Source organism: Pogona vitticeps, chromosome 2 (genome assembly GCF_051106095.1).
Source record: "Pogona vitticeps strain Pit_001003342236 chromosome 2, PviZW2.1, whole genome shotgun sequence".
NCBI lineage: Eukaryota > Metazoa > Chordata > Lepidosauria > Squamata > Agamidae > Pogona > Pogona vitticeps.
The window spans coordinates 57,358,278-57,383,525 of NC_135784.1; the positions used below are offsets into that span (position 1 = coordinate 57,358,278).

Below are 25,248 nucleotides of genomic sequence, written 5' to 3' on the forward strand. Positions count from 1 at the left end.
AAAATGCAAAGATAGTAAAACTGTTGGAATGGGCTGAGCTTTCAATTGATGTTTTCTTGGTCTGTTATTTCTAATAAATAGTTCAAAACAAGAAATTTTAGAAGAGTTTACAGCTATGAAGCAAAGGGAGTACCCCACCCACAAGCCATCTCTGGTTTCAGCCATTTAGTCCTTTGAAACAGTACAATTCATGCTATAACTATTCAATGATACGTGAATTATATGCACTCTGACTGTGTCAACTATAAGAAAATCATGTACAGCAGTGGTTCTTAACGTGGGCGATAATGCCCCCCAGGGGGTGATTTCATTTTTCAGGGGGGCGGTAGAATGAAAAGGGGCGGTGTGGGGGCTCTGGAGCAGAAGGGGGGCGGTAGGGGGGCCCTGGAGCAAGCCAAACCTGTTAAGATGGCTGCAGCCTTTTTACAGTGTGCATGAATATATATTTTCCTCCAATCTTAATTTAGTTTCAGAGTTTTTGTCTTGAAATTTTTAGTTCCTGCATTGTGGTTTGTTTTTATGCCCTTTTTATATTTCTTTTTGCGTCTTAAAATTCGCTTGCAACTAAATCATTAAATGTTTTTGGGGCATTTCATTTTCTAGGAATTGAATTTTGTTTTCAGGGGTCATTGGATTTAAGTGTAATAAATAAATAAATAAATAAATAAATAAATAAATAAATAAATAAATAAATAAATAAATAAATAAATAAATAAATAAGATATCATCACCGCGGGAGGGGGGCAGTGATAACTTCCTCAATGGCTCAAGAGGGCGCTTCTTTCAAAAAGGTTAAGAACCACTGATGTACAGTACCAGAATTCAGCACAATAAACATTCATTTATTATTATACAAACATTTTCTGGCAAACTGACTACCGATGCAGAATACAGCAAAAATATATGACACTTTCAAATGTTACCGAATTCAATATATGTTCCATTCACAATAAACTATTTCTGACCAATTTAATTAGGTATCTGCTGTAAAGCACCAATCTGCATTTCCCTTTCTTCTGTTAGATGTTCTATTAGATAGTAATCCCCTGTGATTTTCTGATTTCAGTCTATGTAAAGCCTGAAGTTTCAAGTCTGTATTTCCTGAAGATACTGGAAGATACAAGTTGCATCAAATAGATATAAAAATATCTTGCATTCCTCTGAAGAGACTGCAATCTGTGTATTCTTGCCACATTCATTAATTTATTTACGTATTAGAATATAAGTCACTTCACATCAAATTTTAGGCCAGTGTAACATAGGATAAACCTCAAAATAAAAGGCTACAAGAGAAACAAATGTATTAATGAAAAGGTGTCTGGAATTTATCAGTAAAGATACAGGAGAACTTCCATTTCCACTGGATTAATATCCATGGATTCAGTTGCTCCAGCCCTATATACAACATAAGGGTGCCCCCTTGTAGACTCTGTCCTGCTCTTTTGTATGCTGCATGTAGAGTTCCTTTTGTATTTTTGGTTTGAAGCATCTACTATAGGTCATGGAACTGATCCTACATGGATATGGGGGTCCTACTGTATGTTTAGTTGAAATAAATCATCTTCAGAATAGACTGCATACAAAGAAAGCATACAGGGCAGAAGGATGAGTAAAGTGCAGCACTATGTGAAGTCCCTGAGGGAGGGATGGGCAAAATGCAGGTCAAATTGCAGCCCTCAATGCAGTTCAGTGCTGTGGTATGTATATGCTATTGCATTTAATAAAAATTACTGCCAAATCAGATTTATGGCAACCTTTGCTATGTTTTCCTATGTATAAAATACTTGGAATTGGTTTGGCATTCCCTTCTTCTGGTTCTGTTCTAGAACTGTGCAACTTGCTCAAGGCTACAGAGGCTGGCTCTTTGGAATCAAATGCCGAAGAGAACAAACCTATCAATTTTGAAGGAAATCAACCCTGAGTGCTCACCGGAAAGACAGATCCTGAAGCTGAGGCTCCAATACTTTGGCCATCTCATGAGAAGAGAAAACCCCCTGGAAAAGACCCTGATGTTGGGAAAGCGTGAAGGCAAGAGGAGAAGGGGACGACAGAGGACGAGATGGTTGGACAGTGTCACTGAAGCTACCAACATGAATTTGACCCAACTCCGGGAGGCAGTGGAAGACATGTTCTGGTCCATGGGGTCACAAAGACAACTTAACTAATAAACAACAACATACAACATAATATAGCAACATTTATGGCAATTATTTAGACTTGAAATGGGTGACTGTTAGAAGTTCATAAAGTCTGTAAAATATTGGTGTAATATAACATGTTTTCTCATACTTCCTGGTGCTGGGTAAATGAATTCAACATACTTATGTTGTTCTTGTTAGGTGTCTTTTTAGTGCTCTAGTTTTCATGCTGTACTGGCATTTATATCTTTTCCCCACAAAGGAAAAAGACAATTGAGGGGATATATTTTGGTCAAGAACAAAGAATCTGGTAGGACAAAGGTAAATCACCCCTTTTCCAAATCGAACTTTGAGCTGCTATCTCTCAGGGCTATTTTTGTTGAAATATATTATGTGGCTCTAGAACACGGGTCTCAAACTTAATTTACCTGGGGGCTGCTAGAGGCAGAGTCTGGGTGTGGCTGGGCTGCATCAGATTTTCCGCCAAGTGGAGCAAGAGCCTGAGGAAGCCGCCCAGGAGTTTCCTTAGCCCGACTGGGGCTCTGAGGAGGAGGAGGGGCACGTGAGCCCTCATTGCCAGCCACAACCCCCTCCAGCTCCTTCTTCACTACCAGCAGCAGCAGCAGCAGCAGCAGGATGAAGAAGCGGAGAAGGGAGGGAGGGCTAGCGACCACCTAGCCGGGCGGGGGGGGGGGGGGGCATGATATAATTTTTTTTAAAAAACCCTCACAGAATCGCCTTGCCAAAGGAGAAAAGCCCCTATCGGTACCTGCGAAATTAAATAGAACAAGGCAGCCCCCCACAGGTGCTTGCAGGCGCGCGCACACACACACGGAGGTCTGGCAACCTTCCTCTGAGGGACCCCCTCAAAAAAAGGCGCATTCAGCAGCAGCAGCTACCCCCACCATGACAGAGGAGCAAACTGCGAGGTGAGCCCAGGCAGCCTCCAGAGCTGAGGTGGCTGAAGCAGAATGAAGAGGATGAGGAGGAAGCACCGCCGGGTGCTGAGGTGGCCGCTGGCCGAGCTGGTGCTGGGGGTGCCAAGAGAGAAAGAGAGCCACAGAGCTGCTTCCCTGGAAGAGGTGGTGGAGGCAGCTGCTGTTGGCAGTGCTGTTGGAGGTGCTTTTCGAGGACGGGCCAGGAGCGAGCTCTGCTCTCAGGCATCGCTCGGTGGCAGCTTGGGCACTTGGGGAACAGGGTTGGCAGCGCGCCTTGCTTGCCGGCTCTCCCCCAAGGCAGCGCCTCTTGCACCCTCCATCCAGAACTGCAGCCTGCTAGCCGGCAGACAGGCGGGTGGGCAGGCAGGCTGCAGTTCCGGATGGAGGGTGCAAGAGGTGCTGTATTGGGAGAGAGCTGGCAAGTGAGGCTAGGCTTTCTTTAAAACTATTAACAGCAGAGGACGTGTGGGCACTTCGGGGAGGGGTAGACAAAGCGGGGGCCACAAACTTTCATCTGGCGGGCCGCAAATGGCCCCTGGGCCGCATGTTTGAGACCCCTGCTCTAGAATATGTGTTTGAACAAATACTTTCAAACATACTTTGTATTCTTTCTTGTAGAATTTTGTTTCTGTCTTCTAGTCTTCTGTCATCTATTTATTAGCTATTCCTCTCAATCTGATATCATCTGCCAATCCGACAAGCATTCCCTGCACTCCCTCATCCAAGTCATTAATAAAAAGATTGAAGAGGACCGGGCCCCGGACTGAGCCTTGGGGTACCCCACTTGTTACCTCCTCCCAGTTAAAGAAGGACCCATTAACCATCACCCTCTGAGTATGATTCTGTAGCCAATTGTGTATCAACCTGACACTTGATCTATCCAGACCACACCTAGTTAGCTTGCTAATCAGGATATCATGGGGCACTCTGTCAAAAGCTTTGCTGAAGTCAAGATATACTATGTCTACAGCTTTCCCTCTGTCTATCAGTGATCTGATAAAAAACTGGATCAAATTAGTTTGGCAGGATTTGTTCTTGACAAATCCGTGTTGGCTTCTAGTTATTACTGCCTTGTTTTCCAGGTGCTTGCATGACTGCTTTGTGATCTGTTCCAGAATTTTGCCTGGGATTGATGTCAGGCTGACTGGCCTGCAGTTCCCAGGTTCCTCTTTTTTTGCCCTTTTTGAAGATAGGGAAATAATTGGCCCTCCTCCAATCCTCTGGCACCTCACTTGTTTCCCATGATTTCAAGAAAATAATGGATATCTTGTGCTGATGCACTACAGAAGGAAGATTCCAGCTTGAAATTGTTTAATCACAACCTGTGAAAAATTCAGTTTTGTCAGCCGTGATATGAATAGAAACAAAGAGGTTTTCTCCTAGTACAGGGAATATTCACTGTTAACAGTCCTATATGTGTTTACTCTTTATACAGAATTAACATTGCCTGTATTTTTTGTACAGTATTTTGTTTCCCACTAAATCAGGAGTGGTCAAACGCAAGGTGGCTTAGAGATTGAATTTGTGCACCCAGCTCATTCTACAGAATACACTGAGTCTGAGGTGGTATTTGGCTGTTTAAAAAATAATAATCAGGAAGTGCCCAGACAGAAATTTAAATATTTGTTTAGGGAGCTTGTGAACCCCACCCACAGGTCCAGGTAGTTAAAATGGTTACTTCTGAAGCATCCCAGGAGCATAAAAATCACAGTCTTTGGATAATTTTTAAAACTCTAGCCTGTTTTTATGTGAGGTCTTGGGGGCAACTAAAATGCCACAGAGGTCACATATGGCCTGAAGGTCAGAATTTGCCCACCCCTGCTCTGATCTGATGGACAATTTTCTCCGTACCTCAAACACCAATTTAACAATTTAAGCATATGATGAATTAGGATACACAAAAACTTACACCAAAGTAGATTTGTTAAGTCTTTAGCATTCAGCAAAAATAATGTCAATCTATTTTTCATAGTCTATTCTTTTCTCACATATATGTCCATCATATTTATGCAGAAGACAGCTCATGTTCTATAGGCACGGCTGGCCAAAAGCATTTTCAGTCAGTGCTTGGGACTGGGTTCTCTCTCTCTCTCTCTCTCTCTCTCTCTCTCTGTGTGTGTGTGTGTGTGTGTGTGTGTGTGTGTGTTTGTGTATTAGCTTGATGAGAATTTCAACTTTCATTGTTCTTTTAAAAAAGCAAATTTCTGATCCTTGTGGTTGCAAAGCATGGGGACAACTGGGGGCCATGAAACACTGATGTGACAAGTTTCCTTCTGCCCATGACTACAAGCAATCATGTATACTTACCACCCATTAAATTTTGTTTAACAATTATACTATGGCCACATGATTATCAGAACCCTTCACCACTGACTCCTAACTACTGTACATGTTTCCAGTATTACCCCACGAATAACAGGAGTATGACCAGTATGTTACTTTAAAATGTGATTAGCATTTATAACCAAACTAAAGAACAGTTCAGCCCAGAGTGACCTATATCTCCAAACCTTCAGTCTACTATGTGGAATTACTTCACTTTCAAATAAAACATTTAGAATTAGAGCTCATAGGCACACTGAGAGGAGATTGGGGATGGAATTTTATTTATATCACTTTGAGGTAAGTAATCTGCTGCCCCCTAAATGCTGTGGACTACAATTCCCATAATACCTAGGCACAAATCTTTCCTATTTGCAATCTTCTGATAATGATGGGGTGATTAGCAAATCCTCCATTCACCGGTTGTTGACATGCTCACTGCTCAGCTACTTCAAAAATGCAGATAAATGCTGAAAGGGGTCACACAGGATGCCAGTTCATTACAACATACTAAGGCGTCTGATAGACGGTCTGTAGGGAATGCATTTTGACCTAAATGCAGTGATCACTGCATTTGAAATGCAAAAAAGCAAGTCTTTGATGCATTCTGGTGAAAAAGATGCAGAGTAAGGCTTTTAATTTTTAAAATAAATTTAATATGATTACAAAGCACTAGAAACCCCAAGATTTTACCATTCAAAAGATATCTCTGATACAGGATTTATACTAGATTCGTCCAAAAGGTATTCCAGGGCCTCATTTTATTAGGTCTTTCTTCAAAATATACTGAACTGATTTCAAAACTTTAAAAAAGATCTACTGAATAAAGTTACCTCCATCGCCAAATATGCCTAATATTAATTTTTTAATAAACCACCTTAAACACAAAAGACATTAAGTGTTAGGCTAGAAAAATCTCTTCAGAACTCCTTTGTTCTTCTTCCTTCTCTGTAAAGCCATGTCTGTTACTTTAAAGTGATAGTGAGAGCAGCCTTATGTTTTGCCAGGTGGATTCCCTGGTTATCAGCAGTATATAATTCCACCCTCACATTCTACCTCATCAGCTCATATTTTGGTATGATGATAAAAGCCCTCCCTCCTATACCCCATACAACTATACTAGACAAACTATCAAATCCAAAGCAATATGCTCGCCCAAATCTATAGTAATGGTTTTCGAAAGGAAATGCTATGTCTGCCAATTGACAATTTCCTTTAAAAACCTTTGTGTCTGTTAGAAGGAAGAACAAAAGGCAGAGCTGCTTTCTCTCATGCAGACCCCCGCCCACTTCCATACAAGCAGAGATTTTGCTGATCTGTTACACAAAAGTGATATAATGAGGACGGTCCTATATCTCCTGATGGCAGAAGTCACCTACCTTTGATAGCTGCCTCCTGAGGCTGAAGCGTTGGACCATGGTCACCTTTTTTTCTCCAGACAAAGCAATCCACACGGGGGTGGGGAGGAAAGAGGGAAGTAGAAAGAAAAGAGACTGACAGCTGTCTAAGACAGCATCAAGACCACATTCTGCAAGCTGCTAGGCTAACAAATGCTGTAAGGGGATCCCACCTAGTCATAAAACTTCAAGTCAGTTCATTGTTCTTTTTTTCAAAAGAGCTTGTGAAACATGCAGGCAGAGACAGCGGAGGAGGAGGAGGAGGAGGGGCAAAAGCCTAGAGCTGTTTGCCCCGTGCCAAGCTTTTTTAGCACTTCCTGTGAGTCAGCTGTGAGGGGTCCTGACAGATGGACCACCCTCCTCTCCAGAGTCATTAGCTAAATGTTACAGCAGAGCCACCTGAGCCTCGGGAAGGGCAGACTGGCTGCTCTACTTAATATAGGGTGGGGCTAGCAAGCATGTGCCTGAAGTACCGGTAAGGAGGGCGGGTTAAACAACAGGCAAAGAAAAATGCTCACCACGATGGAAGCAGCACACCCTCCCTCCTGTGGGTGTCAGCTTTATAAAAACTACATACGCCCTGATATTCTTCTAGTCTCATTTCAGAATGCAACCGAGCTTGCTCAAACCTCCGAGGAAAGGGGGGGCAGTGTAGTTGGTTAACAATAGCCGAGAGGAAGCGACACGCTCACCACCGCATGGTCTCAGCAGCTGCAGGGCTGTGTCTAGTACTAGAAGCTATCCATTTCCTCTTATTCATTTGGAGGTGCCTCACCTCTAGAGCAAACCTCAGGTACAACAGCACATGCTACAGCAATGACATCAACTCTCTTGGGACTCTTAAAGCAGGTCTGAGGTGTTTGTGTTGCTCTGAGGAACTGAAAAGCACCAAATGATTAATAAGAATTTTGACAACTGTCTGAGTACTAATGAAATCCCAGGCACTGCCATGAGGGGAATATTTTACAATTAGTTGGTCTAGATCTTTTTTTTCCTATTGACTCATTTGTTTAATCTCCTAATATGTTCCAAAAGACACTTAACCAAAAGCTCACTTGGGAGCTGAAAAAAACAAAACACTTACTGGTGTTCATATCTCCAAAACCTATATTTCACGGAGCGGCAAGGGAAGAAAAGTACAGTAGTTTGTTTCCAGAAGAGGTTGCTTTGGACTCAGCAGCCAAAATAGCAACACTAGGAACAGGGTACGCTGCTAAATATAGAATGGGTGGCCTGCATAGGCAACCAAAAGTGTGGTCCTAATTCGGACAAGATATATACTAGTATCATAGCCCATTTGCACACAGACAAAATTGTCCAGATATACGTCTACAGTGTTAGCTCAAGAACAGTAATTAACTACAGTATGTGTTTGTATAAGACATCACACAATGGGGCGCAACCTAATCAAGGCCTTTAGGTATCAATGCCACAAAACTGAAGGATTTTTAAAACTGGAGAGGACAGCATATTTAACCTATTCTCTGCCACTCACATGACATATATTTTGGAAACTTTATATACATGAATTTGAACATTAACTGTAACAGCATGTCTAGCATCAAGCTTTCCATGTGCCACACTATATTAACAACAATCAAGGTGAATTTACTTCAAGATGTCAGCATTTATAGTTTTTACAGGATTTTGGCAAATTCCCCATGCCTTTAGAAGGCCCTGAAGCACAACCTGTAATGTTTGAGGGTCTTGCAACAGTCTGGGCCAAGTTCTGAGCTGATGCTTGGTGCCAAAGAGAAAAAAAAACAGCTCACTCCTCTCAACCATGAATATTCTGTGAACAGAAGGCCACTGTTAAATACAACCCTCTTATCTTTTGAACTCACATCTGCCCCTTACCACTGTTATCTCACTAGGGAGGGTTTCACATTTTTTATTCTTGATCACAGACACACAAGAATTTAATTCCTTACTAACATAGTTTCAAACATATACGTTTCAAGGGTGACCCGTTTTGATACTGTCTTATACTCTTTATAGCAGCTAAATGTAATGTGAAGAGCTGATCAAAGTCTTTCACTCATGGTACATCTATCAAGCAGTGCACAAACAAGGCTGGTGGAACTCCACTGCTGTTAGGGGCTAAATTATGTGATTGAGGCACCTCTTCTAGCAGCACAACATTTAACATAAAGTATCATGGTATACCACTTCTGAGTATTCTCTAACTGGAAAACCCTGAAAAAGGGTTGCCGTAAGTCAGAATTGACTTGATAGCACATGTTAATTGTGATATCCAGTGTGACCTAGTGGACAGAGCGATGGACTGGGATTTAGGTGGTCTGGGTGTGAATCCCTGTTTAGCTACGGAAACTTCCTGGGTGTATGGAACTGGTAAAATCTCCTTCAATATCTCCCTGATCTTGAAAGCCCTATTAGCGTTGGTGTAAGTTCTGACTTTTGGTACATAACATAGAGAACTTAAAGAGAACGTGGTGCTGCTTTCTGATTTTTTTGAGACCCTGAGCATGTTAAAAAGATGTAGTACTACATCCTATAGTCTGCACAGAGGATTGGGGAGCATCATCAGTTGGAAAAAGTTGACCAGGAGTGAAGTACCAGCTGATTTCCCATTGCATTTGAAATACATTGCATGAAGGGGAAGGATGAGACCCTACTCTCAGTTAATACCTGCTGCTTTTTGAAAGGGATCCTTTTAAATAATTCATATATTATGTCGTATAGAGATACAGAAGGAGTCATTTTAGAGGGGGGAAATCTTACTGTGCAGGAGAAAAAACTTCTGATATGGCAGCTGCTATGCTATATACATGAGTTGCACAAATAAGTAAGGCTTGCTTTTTCCCAGTGTGGTGTAGTGAATAGAATGACGAACTAGAACTCTGGAGATGAGGGTTCAAATTCCTGCTCAGCCATGGAAAGTCACTGGTGGAGTGGAACAGGTAAAACCACTCCTTAAAGATGGCACCTACTTTGAAAGCCCTATTAGAGTCTTAATAAGTCTATTCTGACTTGATGACACAAAATACACAGGTCATTTTTACACAGGGCACTTCTGTGAAGTAGTTTCTTGTTGTTCCTCAAGAACAGTGCTACTTAATTGACAGCCTGGTCACTACCAACCACTATTGGCAGGGTTTGAAAATTTTTTAGAATGTCTTCACCAGTCAAAAATTTCACCAGTCAGCATGACTGGACTATAGCCTTGCAATTTCTGTTTAAACCTAAATTTAAACTAGGCACTTTCTACATAACAATGTGTACAAACCCAAAATAAATATACCCTCAGACTTGGGTTGCTTTATTACCTGCATGACTGTGGGGTCATGAAGCTTGTATTTTGAATGCCTTTCTTTTGAATGTCTCCAGCAAAAATAACACTTAAAGCAAAAGTGCCCGGCCTCTTAAGGAGCCAGGTCGTTGGGTTGAAATTGGGAGCAGGGAACCTCCATATTCTCCAGCATGGGACTACTCTACATTCTCCTGCAGAGCTATATATCTATGTGCCGCTCAAATGCTCTTCTCGGGAGGACTCTTTTTCCTTTTTTCAATGGGAAGGAGTAGGAGAGGACTGCAGGATCAGACAGAGTGAGAGGAAGACTGAGGGTAAGGAGGCAAAGAGGAAGGGACAAAGGGAGGGAGTTGTGGCTCGTCAAGCAGTGTTTTTTTCACTCATCACAGATGAGTGGACTTTTCAAGCCCTGACGATTGTATACATTTGATGGTCCCGTGTCAGTCACCATATTCCTTTACGATGTGAATCCAACGTACACAAGACTAATCAATGCAATCAAACAGAAGTAAGAAACATAAAAATTAAAGTGAAAGTTCAGCCAAGGTAGTGTAGTGGACAAAATGTCATACTAGAAGACCTGGTTTCAAATCCCTGCTCAGCCATGGAAACTAACTGTGGATGGTAATGCTAAACCACTCTTTGAACATATCACATTCCTCAAAAACCTGTCATATATCAGAGGAAACTTGATGGCAGAAAAGAAAGAATTTAAATTATTTTCCTAGTCTTCCCCTGGAATTGTTGATATGGTAATGGTAATCAGTCCAATATGCAACACCCAAGAAATCACCAGCAGGTGTCTAGTAGTCACTAAGAGCTTTGCAAGGGGTGGTGAGAAACGAAAGTTCTGCAACCCTATCACATACTCAGTGTGCATATTGCTTAATGGTAAGCCCTCATAAAAGTACATTTTCTGCTTAGAATGTTAATGTGGCAAGTAAGAAAACAGCCACCACCCATGCATGCTTTTTAAACAACAGCACACATAACACAGCATGCCTTGTTAGATGCTCTTAAATCACAATGTACTACCTTGCTTCACATTTCACGGGTTAACAGCTGTTAGAACAACTGGCAGAAACTCAGTGTCCAAACCTGAGGCAATGGAAAAGTGGTAAGACTAGCTTAACCTGCTGAACACCTTGAAGACAACTTTAACCTTTGATAATTAGATTTCACATTTTACTTAACCTGCATCATTCAAATAATCATACTTCAAAGTAAAGCCAGCATGATGGTATGGACTGGAGTGGGGAGCATGGAAAAGTTTTGTATGCTTATCTCTAGTTTTAAGAATGGAAGGATAAGGGAAATGATGCAGTGGCAAGTGTTGAACTGGGACTTGGAAATCGAGGTTGCTGAACAATATAATTCACTAGATGATCTTCAGCAACTCTCTCTCTCAGCCTGATCTACCTCACAAGGTTTTTGTGAAAATAAAGTGGCAGAAGAGCCACATACGCTTTGAGCTCACCAGAGGAAAAATAGCACAAACATGTAACTACCGGTAATAACTAACAATAACTAAGTCTAGATAGAACATGGTCATTTAATACGTATTATGGCTCTGATGTAGGACTAAGAAAAAAATCAGTAAAATGTCTTTCTTTCACATTTATTTACACTCAGAAACCCATGCACGCTTGTATAGAAGCAAAACCCTGTATATCTAACAAAACTCATGCAGGGGACTGCAATATTTGTCTGTTTTACTGATGAGACTCCACCATGGCTGTTCATATCTAGGTTTATTTTTGGAACACAGCAGCAACACTGTAGGCATCCTTCAGTGTTGAGAGACTATGGTAATGTGTTCTGAATAGAGGACTTGGAACAGCATCTAGTGTGGCTGACAAGGCCAATACAAGAGTGACAATCCCTTCCATACTGACGACAAATACAATCTGTCCCCTGTCCAGCATCCTAATTTGCCTGGTTTTGGGACTGCCTCTTTGCCTCGGCCTGCTGAACAACTGTCTCTTCAAATTGGAGAGGCCATGCTGTACTGCCTGCCTCAGTTTGAGCGCTCAGATGTCAAGGTTTCCCATCTGTTGAGGTCCATTCCTAAGGCCTTCAGATCCCACTTGCAGATATCATTGTATCACAGCTGTGGTCTCCCTCTGGGGTGCTTTCCCTGCACTAATTATCCATATGGGAGAGCTTTTGGAATCTGACCGTCAGCTATTCTTACGACATGCCCGAGCCAACGTAGACATCGCTGTTTCAGTAATGTATACATGCTAAAAATTCCAGCTCGTTCTAGGACTACTCTATTTGGAACTTTGTCCTACCAGGTGATACCAAAGATGCATCGGAGACAACGCATATGGAACATGTTCAGCTTCCTCTCCTGCTGTGCACAAAGGGTCCAGGACTCACTGCAGTACAAGAGTGTACTCAGGAAACAGGCTCTATAGACCTGGATATTGGTATATGCCGTCAGCTTCTTAAGCATTTATCTTATTTAAATGTTCTAAATAATTACAAATAATACAAAAATATAAATTAATAATAAATATGGTATATGTATTTAAACATGTGAACAGTAGTTCCTCTAATTGTACTCCTCTGGAACACTGAGTACATGTTAGACAATATGTATATGCTTCCCTTTAAAAAACCTGCTTTAATATATTGGTTTTCTGAACAAGGAAAAATACGTGCTTCTCACAGCCTTATTCAATTTCCCTTTGTAAAATAGTTCAATGCCACCTTACAAAGATGAAAGGCATAGAACAGTCCACCCACCTCTTGCTTTTTATTTGCGTTTGACAGATTTGTTTTTAAACAAAAAGCACACAAAAATGTGTATTATTACCATATGGGCTATAGTTTTCTCCGATAGCTTGCAGATTTGGTATAAATGAATGTTAAAGTAAGAAAGAAAACAGCTATTTAAAAGCATTACAGTGGTGCCTCAACTTACACACGTCCCTACTTACGAACATTTCGACTTACGAACAGCTCCGGGTGCAACATTTTGCTTCGACTTGCAAACGGAGCTTCCAGTCACGAACAGAAAAAAGTCAGGGGAAAAGTTGGGCAATTCAGATTTCTAACTGTAGGTGGTGACGAGGCTGCTTTGTACTGTGGCTCTTTCACTTTCAGCAGTTAGTGTGTGTGTGGTCGTCGTCGTCGGCTTGGGAGAGCCTTCTGCTTCGGGGGGTGTGTGTGCACGCATTGAGGTAAGCTGCTGTTTTCTCCTTTTAAAAACTCTTCTGGGTGGGATTTGGCTGGGGCGGTATGTTTCTGTGCCGTGTTGGTGGTTTTGCTGTTTGTTTTGGAGTTTTTTTTCCTTCTTAAACCTCAGCAACGGAGGTGGCTTTAATGTTTGTTTCTGGAAGGGCTTTTTTCTTCTTAAACCTCAGCAACGAAGCCCCTTCCGACCGGCCTTGCTGTGTTCTTTCTATTTTTTTTGGTGATTTTTTCTTCTTCAGCTGGAACGGATTAGTCGGTTTTCAATGCATTCCTATAGGAAACGTTGCTTCAACTTACGAACATTTTGACTTGTGAACACCATTCCCATATGGATTAAGTTCTTAAGTGGAGGCACCACTGTACTTTTGAAAGTTCTAGACAAGTTGCTATCACATTACATCCACATTTATATTGGGTAAAATCATACTGGTGTAGTTCTGCTAGCGTAAACTAGATTTGTGTGCCACAAATAAATAAACTAATGAAAAGCTTCCTATCCCTCCTCCCACCTTTTCAGGTTCCAGGGCTCCCTACTGCTCCCTTTTGCTTTAAGGCAGTCTTTGGGTGCCTCGGGAATGGGGAAGGGGAAGTCTTTAATAGTCAGAAGTCACAGCCAGATTGCTGCCAGTGGTCCTAGTATCAGTGGCAGTGATCCAATGGTAATTTTTGACAATTACAGGTTTCACCCAGCCATTTCAAGGCTCCCAAAGGCTTCCCTAAGCCAAAAGGGAACCCTCATTTAAATTAATTATTTCTGGCATGTGGATCAAGTTTACATCAGCGTAACTCTGCCAACAGAATATTACCCACTGTAGAATATAAACATAGATGGAATAAGGAAATAATATGAAGCATTATGACTTCCAAGGGCTGCATTATCCATGTTTCACTTCCTTGTGATTTTCTAACTTGTGTACACACACACACATAAGCAGGTAAGCACACAAATAACATTAGCCTTTGAGGAAGTATTAGCTGGGAACCGGAGCTCCTTACCAACCTCCTTGCAACAAAGCCTCAGACATCTTACTGTGTTTAGCTGCAGTAATGTCCATAAGAGCAGATAGAATGTCAAGTTCCAATCCACAGTGAACTTTTCCAGCAACCATAAAGGCTTCACTGGCCGCCACCAATGTTAATGTTCTTAACCTGCTGGCTTGGTGTGTTACAATATGAAGCACCACATCCAAGGTCAATTTTTATTCAGTCAGAATGATTATGGGCACCAAGTAACCCAAGCAGTCCACAACCCATTCTGAGACAGCACTATAGAGCAGTGGTTCCCAACCATGGCTCCCCAGATTTTCCTGGACTAAAACTCCCAGAAGCCTTTATCACTAGCCAGGATTTCTAGGAGATGTAGACCAAAAATATCCAGGGACCCAAGACTGGGAACCACTGCTGCAAAGGCAACATTTGACTTTGATGAATGTCCCAGCTGAGCATTAAAGAAAGAAAAGGGAGCCTTGAAGAACAATAGCACAGGGTCCATGTTTGTGTGTATACAGTTGGTGAGCTGGAATAAAAAAATTGTGCATATGCGCATGGGAAGTGATCAAGATATTGAGGTAAGTTAGGTATGATAGACAGAAAAGGAAATATACTTCCTCTGTTTACAATGAGTTTCTGGTGCACTAGAAATAGAATGGTCATATTTGTTGTAGCTAACTATACGGTAGCTTTTAGTCATGTTCTGGGACAAGTTCATCACATTTTTAGAATAATCAATTTGCTTTCAGTGAAATGAGTGTTTTGTGACTAGGCACACAAGGCAGCCATTTTGCAGGGCTCATCTTGACTTTTTAATTTTCTCAATTCATTCACCACCAAATTAAGTCTTCAAATTCATTCATCAAATATTAATCAAATAATTGGTCCACCATATTCTATTTACATATGTCAACAGAAAACCTGGCAATTAAACCAGTTTTCCATGAATTTACTTATTGTTAAAACAAGAATAGAATTACTTATGCAAAGTTTACAAACTTAGTGACAATGGGAGGCATGGAAAAGATACTCTAACAGATGCAATTCAGAACTAAGAGAGTTCTGACTACAGAACACAAGACTATTCAGGTATAACACTATCTGGCTGTCTATGACCCAGTGCTAGTCTTGAAAGCTAACAAGGAGAAGATAAAGTGCCTTAAAGAGACAGAATACACACTTGAAAAGGATCCCATCTACAAAACAAGGCTGATGTTGGAAGGGGAATCCTTAAGGTGAACGTCTGGTTCTGGTTCAATCACCAAAGTCAAACCTTAAACATCAAAGAGTGATACAACTGGAACAGGAAAAGCTTTCCAACTGTTAGTCTGTATGAAAATAGATCCAATTACCTCAGGAGGTGGTAAGCACTCCAGTGCCAGAGGCATTCAAAAGAATATTAGACAAACATCTATCAGATAAACTTTTGATTTGTATTCCTGCATTTAGCAGAGGGTTGGTCTCAATAGCCTAATAGTTTTATAGAGGAGCCTCATGGCACAGTGGTTAAATTGCTATAGTGAGCCGAGTTCGATCTTGGGTTCAGGCAGCCAGCCTGAGGTTGACTCAACCTTCCATTCTTCCAAGGTTGGTAAACTGAGTCCACATCTTGCAAGGGAAGGGCAATGTATGGCCTGCATAATTAAATTGTAAATCACTCAGATAGTGTTTTAAGCACTAAAGGTTCCCCTTGACAATTTTTGTCCAGTCGTGTTCGACTCTAGGGGGCGGTGCTCATCCCCATTTCCAAGCCATAGAGCCAGTGTTTTTGTCCGAAGACAATATTCCGTGGTCACATGGCCAGTGCGACTTAGACACGGAACGCTGTTACCTTCCCACCGAGGTGGTCCCTATTTATCTACTTGCATTTGCATGCTTTCGAACCGCTAGGTTGGCGGGAGCTGGGACAAGCGACGGGCGCTCACTCCGTCACGTGGATTCGATCTTACGACTGCTGGTCTTCTGACCCTGCAGCACAAGCTTCTGCGGTTTAGCCCACAGCGCCACCACGTCCCTTACTGTTAAGCACTACAGGGTGGTATATAAGTAGCACACGTCTATTTTTTGCTTTAATAGTTCTTTTTCACCTCCATTATTTAATGGCTTTTGTGATAAATGTGACCTCTGATCTCTTATTTCACTATATTTTGAAAAAAATAAAAAACTCTCTTATACTTGAAGCAAACATACACATTACATGTTCTCTTAATGCATCTGATAGGGTATGGGTTGGCCCACAACAGTACATGCCACAATGCATCTGCTCTCAGTCTTTAAAATATAACAAACCACTATTTTTTACTGTTAAACTAATATGACTACCCATCTGGAAATTCATATGCCCATATACAGTAATTTGGCTGAAGAGATGCTGAAGAGCAGCAATGATGACTGCAGTTTCCCCTGTTGCAATTTCTAAAGGATCTACATCCCTATCCACCATCCCTTTCATTGATGTCCTTCTTACCAACGAAAACAACAAACTGTCATTGACATTTATAACAAGTGCATTGATGCTACATGTATCATTACTGGAAATCATGCCCACTCAAATATGTAATGAAAAATGTCTCTTAGAATCAGACACATTTGTAAAATAGGAAAAAAAAACTACTAAAAACAATATATGAAGTCAAGAAACATCTGTTTCACAGAAGATATCTTCTGATTATCATTGATTCTAACACGGAAAGAGCTATTCAAGAGAAAAAAAATCCTTCAGAATTATTACTTTCAGTGAATGTCACATTCCTTTTGTGGGGGATTTCTATTCAGCATCTCCAAATTACAGCAAGACATTTAGAGAAAGCTATCACTTTTTAGCGAAGTCAAGTGACTTCCAAAGCTAGCAGCAAGCCTCCTGTGATAGCTTTCTACCAGCCACCAAATCTACAGGGATGACTTGAAACAACTGTCAAACTATCAGTCAGCAATCCTGGTTCACATGCTCATGATTCCAACTAGAGATGGGGGTATTTGTATACGAATATCCCCACAGAGGTGGAAATAACGAGGGTCCGGCCCCATGGGGCCAGACTGTCCACTCACAATTTCACTGCTAACGCGGGCTCGTCGGACCTTCTTACCGTGCCGTTGTCCACAATCGGTTACCCAGTCCTGGCAGGAAATGGGATGACAAGCCTCTCTGCTAGGTTGGAGAGTGGCTAATCCACTGCGGAGAACAGCGTGACAGGAAGCCTCCGCAGAGCCAGCAGCAGCGGAGAAATCATGAGTGAACAGTCCCGCCCCAATGGGCCGGCCCCTCATTATTTCCACCTGTGAGGAGATATTCATATTCATATATGAATATCCCCATCTCTAATTCCAGCTACTTTACCACCTATGTATTTCTCTGGGAAATAATCACTTTTACTAGCACTGTAGCCAGAATGTTCTACTACATTAAACAAAACATTGTCTCTAAGTCTTGCAATGTAATTAAACATTGTCTGCCCTGTCACAGTCAGATCACTACCTGCTAAAATTTGGTCATTTAATGGCAAACCCCACCCCGCTTCTGGGGAGAAGAAACCTAGTAGGATGACCTGCCTATGGAGGCCACTAGATCCAACTGGATCCCAAGATGCCTTGGGTCTATGGATGAGCTGGCTGGTGATGGTGCTGAAACCCAAGTTGCCAAATGGTACTCAGAGATGACTTGGGCACTTGACTCCATCACACCTGAATGCCTTCTCTGTTTCAGGGCTTGATTAAGACCAGAAGGCAAAGCATTCTGCTTATCATAGCTCTAACTTTGTACTATTAAATATAAGAAGTAACTCTGGCCTTGATCCTTACTCCACATGGGGGCCTTGCTATTTGTATTGCATCCCTAAAAGGTCATTTCCTTCTCTGAATTAGAGCCACGTGGAAACCATTCACTACTATGGTTTCAGAGTCTGTACTGATGGATTCCCCCCCCCCCCACAAACAGCCAAAATCTCAAAGAACCTAATTCATGTTCTCCATACCAGATGCTGAGACTCCACATGACAGGTATACACTTATCTCTTGGATGCTTGCAAATTTTGTTCCTGGCTACAGCGCTGTTATTCTCAAGAACTTGCACATTTTCTGGGGGGCTCTTGATGACTTTTTTCTCTTTCACTTATGTTATATTATTACTATTTTACCAAGCAGTTTTCTCTTAACAGCACTCTGATTTGGACATGCTGTTATTGGTGCTATTATGTGCCGTCTAGTCACTTCTGACCTATGGCAAGCCTATGAGTGAATGATGTCCAAAATGCCCTCTCCCAACTTCTTTACTCAGCCCTTTTAGGTTCAAGCCTGTGCTTCTGGGAGTCAGTCCATCTCATAATTTAGTCTTCCTCTTTTCCTGCTGCCTTCTGTCTTTCCCAGAGAATCCTGCATTCTCATGATGTGCCCAAAGTAGGACAACTTTGGTTTTAACATTTTTGCCTCCAAGTTAGTTTGGGTTGGATTTCATCTAGGACTCATTTGAATGTCTTTTGGCAGTCCAGTGTATTTGCAAACTCTTTTCTAGCACCTGATTTCAAAAAACCAATTTTCCCTGTCAGCTTTCTTAATTGTCCAGCTTTCATATCCATACACAGTTATTGGAAATACAAGTGTGTGGATGATCTTGGTCTCCAATGACACATCCTTACACTTTTATAACTTTATAATACATGGTATTAGGTGAAGTCTTATTATAAATGTACAAAACATCAGGTCCTGCAATTTTTCTGCTACATTATTTTGAACTCTTAAAGATAGGATTCAATAAGATGTTTTACAACATACTCTGGGGGCAGAACAATGCCTGAAAAAGCTCCACAATAGACTTCTATGACTCAGAAATGAAAAAACAAACAAACAATGAAGCCTCAAGAAAGCCACACAGCAAATTATTCCAAAAAAATATACCCATGGTACGGTAAAAGCACTATGGATGTACAAAAGGAAAGGATGTACAATTACACTCACAAATAGGTGAAATGGATGGCAGAACCAGCTAGTTCCTCCCTCACATGGCTATTGTAAGAAACCGACTAACCTGAGTCATGCAGCTGATCAATTGGTTGCTGTCATTATGTCCACTAATTCCATCTTAGCTGTCTGATAGTGTCTACACTAAATGCATCTATATTTGTGCTCTTGCTCTATATTTTTTAGGAGGGGGCACATGAGATGTTATTTCTTAACCTCCCAAAAGTAGTTTTAGTATAAGTCAAACTGACTTCTCAGATGGAAGGAAAATCATATATACCACTGCTACCAACAGAATACCAAAACCAATGGGACAAAATAAGGCCCCTAGTTCCCTAGAGATACCAAGGAGGTAAGAGGGATGGCTTGTAGACAAAGGGCCTTCTCGGCAGCTGCCCCCAGACTATGGAACGCCCTCCCAACTGAAATTTGCCTGGCGCCGACACTGATGATATTTCGACGCCAGGTCAAAACCTTCCTGTTCCAGAAGGCTTTTAATTGAAATAACATTAACTGTGGGTCTTAATGATGGCAATTTTAATTGTATTTTTAATTGTATTTTAATTGTATTTTAACTGTATTTTAATCATTTTATTTTATTGCATTGAATTTTAATTGTTGTGAGCCGCCCAGGGACCTTTGGGTAGAGTGGGCGGCATATAAATTAAATAAATAAAGAAAAAATAAAATAAAATGACGATATCAGCACAGTCATAGGTTTGCCACAGCTATCCAGAAATTAAGGGCAGAATCCTATTCACTTCTACAATTGTGTAAAGACAAGAGCATATGTATCCCCCACAGCACGCACTCCTTTTGTGTCACCAGTTGGCCCTGCCTGTAACACAAAGTGTATGACAAAACACATGAAGGGCACTAGCAGAGAAGAACCACTGCAAACCTGCTCTTACAAATGCAGCTTTTACCTATTGGATTCTGGCTATAATCTATAATGATTCACATTTTTTCCTGTCCCATTGAAAGGGTAGTGCCAGATTGTGATGAAGAAAATGAGACAAACAAAAAGCAAGAATACAAACAGCTGTACTGTATCAGACCAAAGGTGTATCATTTTTTTTTCAAATCCCATCGGGCAAATGAACATGAGAACATAAGAAGAGCCCTGCTGGATCAGGCCAAGGGCCCATCTAGTACAGCTTCATGTATCTCACAACGGTTCCCCCACCAGATGCCTCTGGGAGCACATAAGACAACAAGATACCTATCTCCTGAGACGACTCCCCCCTGTCTGGCATTTTGAAGTACCTTCTTTTTAAACTTGGAGAGTATACATTCCCATCATGGCTTGTAACCTGCAATGGACTTCCAGGAATCTGTCCAATCCCCTTTTTAAAGGCATCTAGGCCAGATGCCATCACCACATCCTGTGCCAAGCAGTTCCACAGATGAACACCATGCTAGGTAAAGAAATATTTTCTTTTGTCTGTTCTCATTCTTTCAACGCTCAATTCGAGTGGATGTCCCCTAGTTCTAGTACAAAACCTTTTCACAGTTCCTTGCATGAGAAGAACATCCCTCTATCCACTTTATCCATCCCCTGCATCATTTTATATGTCTCAATCATGTCCCCCCTCAGGCCCCTTTTCTCCAGACTAAAGAGCCCCAAACGCTATAGCCTTTCCTCATAAGGGAGGTGCCCCAGCCCAGTGATGATTTTAGTTGCTCTCTTCTGCACCTTTTTCAGTTCCACTGTCTTTTTTGAGGTGCGGCGACCAGAACTGTATGCAATACTCCAGGTCTGGCCTTACCAGTGTTTTGTATAATATCATTATAATCATTATAATATTGACTGTTTCATTTTCAATCCCTTTTTTAATGATACCTAGCATGGATCTGGCCTTCTTCCCTGCTGCCGCACACTGGGTTGACACTTTCATTGAGCTGTTCACCAGCACACCAAGATCTCTTTCCTGATCCACCACAGACAGCTCAGAACCCATTAGCCGATAAATAAAGTTTTGATTTTTTGCCCCAGTGTGCATTACTTTACTTTACATTTTCTTATATTGAAATGCATTTGCCATTTTGCCGTCCATCGTCCCAGATTGGAGAGATTCTTCTGGAGCTCTTCACAATCCCTTCTAGTCTTCACCACCCAGAAAAGTTCCCTGTCATCTGCAAACTTGGTCATATCACTGTTTATCCCTGTCTCCAGGTCATTTATGAACAGATTGAAAAGCACCGGTCCCAGGACAGATTGCTGGGGTACACTGCTTTTCACCTCTCTCAGTTGTGAAAACTGCCCATTGACACTTACTCTCTGTTGTCTGGTTTTCAACCAATTCTCAGTTCATAAGAGGACCTGCCCTTCTATCCGCGGACTGGGGAATTTTCTCAGCCGCCTTTGGTGCGGGACCATGTCAAACACCATCTGAAAATCCAGGTAGACAGTATCCACTGGTTTGCCCTCATCCACAAGTCTGTTGACCTTTTCAAAGAATTCTAAAAGGTTTGTGAAGCAAGACCTGCCCTTACAGAAGTCATGCTGATTTACCCTCAGCAAGGCTTGTTCTACATGTTTTAAGATCTTCATCTGGATGAAGCTTTTCATCTTTCCTGGAACAGATATTAGGGTAACTGGCCTGTTGTTTCCCGGGTCCCACCTCCTTCCCTTTTTAAAGACTGGCGTGACATATGTTATCCTCCAATCCTCTGGCATTGTGGCCATTTTAAGGGACAAGTTGTATATTTTAGTTAAGATATCAGCAACTTCATTCCTCAGTTCCTTAATAACCCCTGGGTGGATGCCATCTGGGCCCAGTGACTTACTGATCTTCAATTTTTCACTTCGGTCTAAAGCAACCTCTCTTAACATGTATTTGATTTAATTCACTGGTCAGGAGGAGCTGTTTGGGCAGCGGAATCTGCCCAAGGTCTTCTGTTGTGAAGGCAGATGTGAAGAATTCATTTAATTTCTATGCAATCTCCAAGTCCCCCTCTACCTCCCCTTTCCCTCCCTCACCATCCAGAGGGCCAGCCACAACTCTGGCAGGTTTCTTGCTTCTAACATATTTAAAGAAACTTTTATTATTCCCCTTTATATTGCTGGCCATATGTTCCTCAAAGACTTTCTTTGCCTTCCCTATCATCTTCTCATTATGAGAATAAGCAGGACAACAGGAAAATCTCCTACTGTTATTCCACAGTAACTGATATTCAGCTGAATACACCCTATCATCTTGGGAGTTATATACAGCCGCTGTGACAAGTAGCTAGTGATAACCTTATCTTCCCCCAGTAAAGAAATTGTGAGAAACGGCCTTAATGGTGTTCTGAGCAGCCTATACTCTAGACCAGAGATCAGGGAACTTTTTTACCTTTTACCCCCCCCCCCAAAAAAAATTTATATACACCGACTTTACCCCCTTGATTTGAAAGGAAGGAAATCATACATTATTTGAATTGAAAATCTTATTGAATCTATTCAAAATTACTTTGAAAGCTTCAACTTACTTGAAAACTTCAGATTTTGGAGAAATGATGTTGCTTCATCTTGGATATGAGAGCATCAATACTGGGGCTCTGCTCATCCTCATTACCCCCAGGATTTTCATTTTTACCCCATTTGGGGTAATTTACCCCTCTTGCCTGACCACTGCTCTAGACAGTTTATGGGCAGCACAGGAGATACTGTGATCAAACCTAATGCCTACACACTTAAACCATTTGACTTGACCAGTACACTAACCGCTTAATGTCTACATTTAAATACTACACACCAATAAAGGACAATGATTTTTGATTACTAAAATTTTTAGACAACAGTTTGTTCTTATAGTAAGTTATGAATGCAAGTATTAGGTGTTTAAGGCCTATTTCTGATAATGACAACACGATGGGATTGTATGCATGCAACAGTAGGGAGCATTTGGTCTCTGACAAAGTAGGTAGATGGAATTTATTTCTGTCTGTGTAAACTGCATCACGTAACGGAGTCTCATTTATGTCTACAATGGGATTGCTATCCATTGAGTATTCTTTAATTTTGCCAAACAGAGGAAATTCTGTTTCCAAACAACTGCTGGATTATTACAGCAGATCGGTTTTGAAGAAGAACTCAGGCATTAGAAATAAGAAGCTTGGAATTTTTATGTAGTGAGGATTCTATCAATACACTCATTCCTAAGTTTCACCACTGTTCAAAGGAGATTAATGTGCTGTGAATATATCATGTTTTGTCTTTTTACAACTTAATGTCACTAATTTAACACAGTTTAAAAATTAACATAGTGATTCTAACTACCATACACTCCTCTGAGTAGTATACAGAAAAAATACAGACAGTTGTATACAAACATCAACACACAATAGCTTATCTGAACAGATCATGTGGAGTTTCAGAAGTTCTAATAGCACCATCTTTTGGCAAAATGCTGAACTTTAAAAGGTGTTACAATATTTTTCCTTACACAATATTTTCCACATATTGTATGCCAAGAAGAATCACTTTATCTGAGATTCTCCATCATCACACACTTCTGTTAACTGTCTCATCAAGTATTTAAGACTAAATATTTCAAGTCATGAGTAGATCCTAGAAATCTTTTGCAGGGCACATGATCTTCAAATTTCTATATGGAACCTGCTATTTTAAGAGATATAGGGCAGGGGTCCCCAACCTTTTTCACCCTGCGGACAGGCTGGGGAAGGCAGGGCACTCCACACGCTTGTGCGCATGTACAAATGAGCACATGCGCACATGCACAAGTGGTGGAGTAGCGCTTGCACAGGCGCGTTGGAGCGTGCATGCATGCACAAATTAGCTGTGCATGGGAGAGTGCATGCGGGGGGCTGGGGTTCTGTCTCCACGGCCCAGTCTGGCTCAGGCCATGGACCAGCACTGGGCCACGGACCGGGGTTGGTGACCTCTGATATAAGGAGATCTGTGAAAACCCCCTACCTTCCATTAGTTTATTTGTTTTTGCACTGACTGACAGCAGTTGTGCCCTTGATCAACTGCTGCCTTGGCATATTTTTTTAAAAAAACAATGAAAAGGAATTGTGTATATTTTCACAACCCTGCTACTTCAACTACTGTACACAGAAACATTCTGTGCTCTGAATCGTAAAGTATTATGCATTCTCTGCTTAAAGCATGCTGCATTCTCTGCTTAAAGCATGCTGCAGAATTAATATTTTTAACCTATTAGAGTGCTGTAGGGGCTCTTCAGGTATCCATGAGGAAGAGCTGAGGTAAAAGGAAATACTCTGAGTAAAATTAGGACCACAAAGGGTTAATCAAGTTAAAGATTTTGATTAGCTCTGCTAAGCTTCCAGAATGCTCATGTACATTTAATTCTTTAACTCTTACACCATTCTGTAAACAAGCTGAAGACATACCAATAATTTAAGATATGCAGATGACATCATATTACTTCTGATGAAAGTGAAAGAAAACACAAAAGGAGGATTACAGTTGAACATTAAGAAGACAAATATAACTACTGAAGAACTACAAGCTTTAAACTTGACAATGAAGAAATTTAAATTGTTAAAGATTTTGTTATCATGAAATTCCCATCTCTAGTACTAATATCGTCCATTAATTTTGCTGATCTGAAATTTCAGCAAATCAATGTACAGTTCTTACACTTACAATGAACATTACTCTAAATAGGACTAACTATACTATACCAGAAGTGTTGCTTGCAGCTACCAAATTAGGGTTCTTACAAGACTAATTCTCAGTTGTTTTTGATTTCAAGTTCCAGACGCCGACAAAAGCATGGTCAATAGTAAGGGATTCTGGAGCTTACATTCAAAGCATTTGAAGGGCCAAGAACCACTTTAGACTATCATTTTAGTCAGAATTGACTTGATGGTATACAACTATTATTATTAATTATAATAGTTATGGCAGTAAACTAATCTAGCTGGAGCAAAAATAAAAAGTTAGAATGATGGTCCGATCTAACATCATTGAAAACAACAACATGATACATATATAAATCGACCAGTGATGCAATGTACTGTATTTTTTAAAAAAAGAAAATGTACTGTACATTAGTGAAATTCAG

At 41.1% G+C, this 25,248-nt stretch overlaps 1 protein-coding gene across 10 annotated transcripts in view; it reads right to left on the reverse strand.

The window, feature by feature from the left end:
• TMCC1 (transmembrane and coiled-coil domain family 1) overlaps positions 1-25,248 on the reverse strand; it is a 163,123-nt gene that overhangs the window by 82,682 nt on the left and 55,193 nt on the right. The window contains exon 1 of one of the 10 annotated variants that reach the window (XM_072989494.2): positions 6,778-19,335. The exons of the other annotated variants lie outside the window; for them this stretch is intronic. Coding sequence (XP_072845595.2) covers positions 6,778-6,816 — 39 coding nt within the window. The 5' untranslated portion in view covers positions 6,817-19,335. Of the gene's footprint in view, positions 1-6,777; positions 19,336-25,248 lie in introns of those variants that run through there. 10 annotated transcript variants of the gene reach the window in all.